Source organism: Copidosoma floridanum, unplaced genomic scaffold, assembly GCF_036245765.1.
Source record: "Copidosoma floridanum isolate Cflo_tuat_1 unplaced genomic scaffold, Cflo_Japanese_pri ptg000021l, whole genome shotgun sequence".
NCBI lineage: Eukaryota > Metazoa > Arthropoda > Insecta > Hymenoptera > Encyrtidae > Copidosoma > Copidosoma floridanum.
Genome location: NW_028321898.1, coordinates 15,845,181 through 15,848,858, shown reverse-complemented (window position 1 = coordinate 15,848,858; position 3,678 = coordinate 15,845,181). Strand labels below are relative to the sequence as shown.

The 3,678-nt window shown below is 42.0% G+C and overlaps 1 protein-coding gene across 1 annotated transcript; it reads right to left on the bottom strand.

The window, feature by feature from the left end:
• Positions 1-205: 205 nt before the first annotated feature.
• Positions 206-1,687, bottom strand: LOC149374142 (ribosomal protein S6 kinase alpha-5-like). Its single transcript, XM_089594746.1, has 4 exons — positions 1,522-1,687; positions 1,361-1,476; positions 601-825; positions 206-415 (listed from the first exon to the last, which is right to left on the bottom strand). The coding sequence occupies exons 1-4, from the start codon at positions 1,685-1,687 to the stop codon at positions 206-208; spliced, it is 717 nt and encodes a 238-aa protein (XP_089450872.1).
• Between the last annotated feature and the right edge of the window lie 1,991 nt (positions 1,688-3,678).

The window sequence follows — 3,678 nt, the reverse complement described above, 5'->3', positions numbered from 1 at the left end:
GCCAGCAGCTCGCCACCCGCTAGAAGTTCTGTGACCAAATACACGATGCACTGTCCTCGTGCACATCGATCAGCTTCACAATATTTGGGAGGCTTTGACATGCGTTTAGTAACTCCAGCTCCTGCCAATACTGGGTATCGCGCTTCGTCTTTATCTTAACGGATAAGTCGATCTTTATTTAACGATACTGGCAGCGATGACACACCTAGTTAGTTCCGTCGCCAAGCAGTTCATTATTCTCAAGCTCGTACTTTACGAAGAAACTGGACTCCTCGTAATGCATATGAGCCTCGAGGGCCGAGTGCCGGGGGTTCACGAATGGCCGTGGTGATATCGAAGATCGGTTTGCCAGCAGAGGATTCATCTTGTCCAGCATTATGTTTCGAGCAATGACTGGTGACACGTAAGTGTATCCCTGTGGGAAAAAAATAATATTATTTGTAATTCATTTTATCGCGTAATATATTAAATAATAAATTAAACTGCAAGTGATGAAAACACACTCTAAACGTATTCTGAAAGAGTTTTCCGTCATACTCGACGACGTTGATCTTATTCAATTTCTCCGAAAAATTACTCGTGTCAAGCTCGTCGTGCGACCTCACGCCTCGCCAGCGCCTCCCAGTCGAAGCCAACGTGACCAAAGAGCTTATGTTCTTTGATCTCCACGGCATCCCTAGGACCGCTTCCCAGTCGCGAGCGTGGATTTTTATTCAGCAAGCTCCTTACAAATTTTTGGAGGTTTCGGCTCATTGAGCCCAGATATAAAGGCTCGGATCTAAGGATGCGCTGAAATATCGTCGAGCTGTCGGATTTTTCGCTCTGCTGCGGGGAAAATGGTGAGACGCTGGTTATAAACTCGTAGGTAAGGATTCCTATCCCCCACTAATTCACTGCCTGTTGTTGGTTTCGTGAGCATATGAAAGATCAAGATGAGTTTGTTATACTATTAGGCCCACTGATAGAACAATACTGGTACTTAAGAATACTATTTACAAAATCATGGCCATCCTGTCCTTTAATTATTTCGGGTGCCATATATTGAATTGTACCGCAAATAAAGTAAGTCCTCAAGTGCCCGGTGCACTCATGTGGCCGTAATTTTTTGCTGAGGCCGAAATCTGTGAGGACAATGTGGCCGTTCTTGTCCACCAGCACGTTCTCTAGCTAAATATCCCGATCGATTATTCCTAGCTAAAAACAATAACGATTACATCACGTGTATTTTTTCTATGAAACACAACCGTTCTACCGCACGTGCAAAGTGCCTCGTGAATTTTTTTCATCCCGTGATGGTCAGGTAATTAAATAAATATGTGATTGGTGTGAAGAGTGTGAAAAGAAATCATCATACAATTACTTTCTGCAGTTGTTCTATGGCAAGGACGATCTCGCCGATGTAAAACAGCGTTTCATCCTCATCGAACCTGCTCTCTCTGGATAGATGCGTGAACAGTTCGCCAACATTCACGAAGTCTGCAAAACAGGTGAAAGACGAGATTTGCTATTTTTGTCCCAAACTTTGTGATGTTTCCCGAAAAAGATATCGATATGCGTAAGAGATGAAGTTATCCAGTATGAGGTGAAGCTTTTCTTCCGACTGAAATGCATAGTGCAGAGATACTATGAACGGCGTGTCCCTAACAGCCTCTAAAATCTGCCTCTCGGCTTTTGTGTGCTCGATCATTTTTTCCTTCTGGATGATTCCAGCTTTTTTTTAGTACTTACCTTTATGGCGTGGAGCTTGTTGGCGTCAACGCCTTTGCGCTTTTGCACTAAAAACACTTGGCCATACCCTCCGGAACCTAGTATTTTCAAGAGATCGATGGGACTAGGTCCACTCGATGATCGCCATTGATTACATTTACCGTTGAATAGACAAAAAAAGAGGAGGTTGGATTGCTTTTCTTTTCCCTTTCTCTTATGTTTATAATAGTTCATTACGTACGAGTTTGCAAAGGCTTCGATTTACGAACTGAGAGGTTTGCGGCACGAGCCGAAGGCGAAGGCCGTAACGAGGTTCGTAAAGAAGCCCTTTTGAACGAGTTTTATATACTATTTTTTTGCCTGAGAACCCAAAATTAAGCGGCGAAGGTGCTACTTTGAGGTTAGAAGGCGGAAAAATAATTTTAAATTACGTCAGTCAGTGTTAGAAGGACAGATGATACGTAATGCTTTTAATTCAACCAGAAGATCGGTAGAAAAAATAAAGTTTTTAACATAAAATATTGGTATTGTACCACGCGTTATCGCAATTACAGCACATAGAAAACTCTTTAACAAAAATCTACATACATACGTTTCCTTATCTTTATGAAATGACTTATAAAATTTGTGGATTTCCGCATAATCACCAGGAAAAGGGAATAACAATGGCGTGATATACGATAAAAATTCACGTGCAGCTTCCTTCCCCTGAGTTGCGAGTGTATAATCCTTCGGGATAATTTTGGGTTTGCCACGAATATTAATTGTCGGGAGAGCTAAGCGATTCACGTGTGCGTGCGATAACAAGTTGATAGGCTTGAAGGGGGTGGAGAAAAAGGACACGTGCATTAAACGGAAGAACACTAAAAAAGCCGACATCGGTGCAAGGTGAAGGTTAACTTATACATAGTGTGCAGAGAGGACGCGGTTGGAAGAGATGCATGTGCACTTTTGGTAGTTGCAGGATAACTCCTGTTCGCTAGTGAGGGGAGAGAGATCGGTATCAAACCATGCGAATAAATTACCCTTTAAATCGTTTTCGAGACTCCACCTCGAGATTATTTCTGCGAGTCTTACTCCTCTACGGTATGAGCATGCGATTAATTTTAAGGATGATCCAACGCGTAGTGTTTTCGTGTCACCGTAAAAATAAAAAAAAATAAAAAATGTATTATATAAGCGTGTAAGGGTACGTCACAGAGGATAACTTTTTCCGCTTGTCTCGATGATGAGCGAAATATCTCGTGTTTTTCCTGAAGAGCGCTAAGCTTATGCTGCTGTTAGCCAAAATATGTAGATTTACTGTATAATATTCGCTTCAAGCAGCTAAGTATACATGCAGGCGCGCACACACACACACACATGCTGTGCACCGCTGCTAGCCAATTAAGTGAGAGCTGGGAAGAATGGAGAGCATGGCATATATACGTATATTAGTGCAGAGCAGAAGCAGCTAACTGCAAGATAACAAAGAGAGTGTTTAAGAACTTTATTATGCCTTGAGGACGATTCCCATCTGGCCGAAAATTGATTGCACACAAGCAGTAGCAAGCTTGAAATCTAGTGCTTACTAACTAAAAATTAACAAAAACAGCAATTAACCTAAAGTAACGAACAAGAAGAAAAAACATGGTTAGTTTTTTCAGCAAGACATGGAAAGTACTTAACGTGGTGGAGTGACATGAGTAGAAGGCAATCTAAGTAATTGTGATGGCTAGAGAATGCTAGGTGATCGAATTGTGACAGCAGGAGAAAGGTTGATGAGTGTGTTGTACGGAAGGCATGTGTAAGATGGGGATGTTTGTGGGTTCAGAATGACGCGTGACAGAGTTGGTGAGAATAAAATTTTGTTTGGAATGACGTTTGGTGAGGTACAAGTGGAATGTCAAGGGATATTGAATTGAAAATGGCGCGATAAAGTGGGTGAGTGACGTAGGGGTCGATATGACTATGTGTGAGTTACAAGAGTGT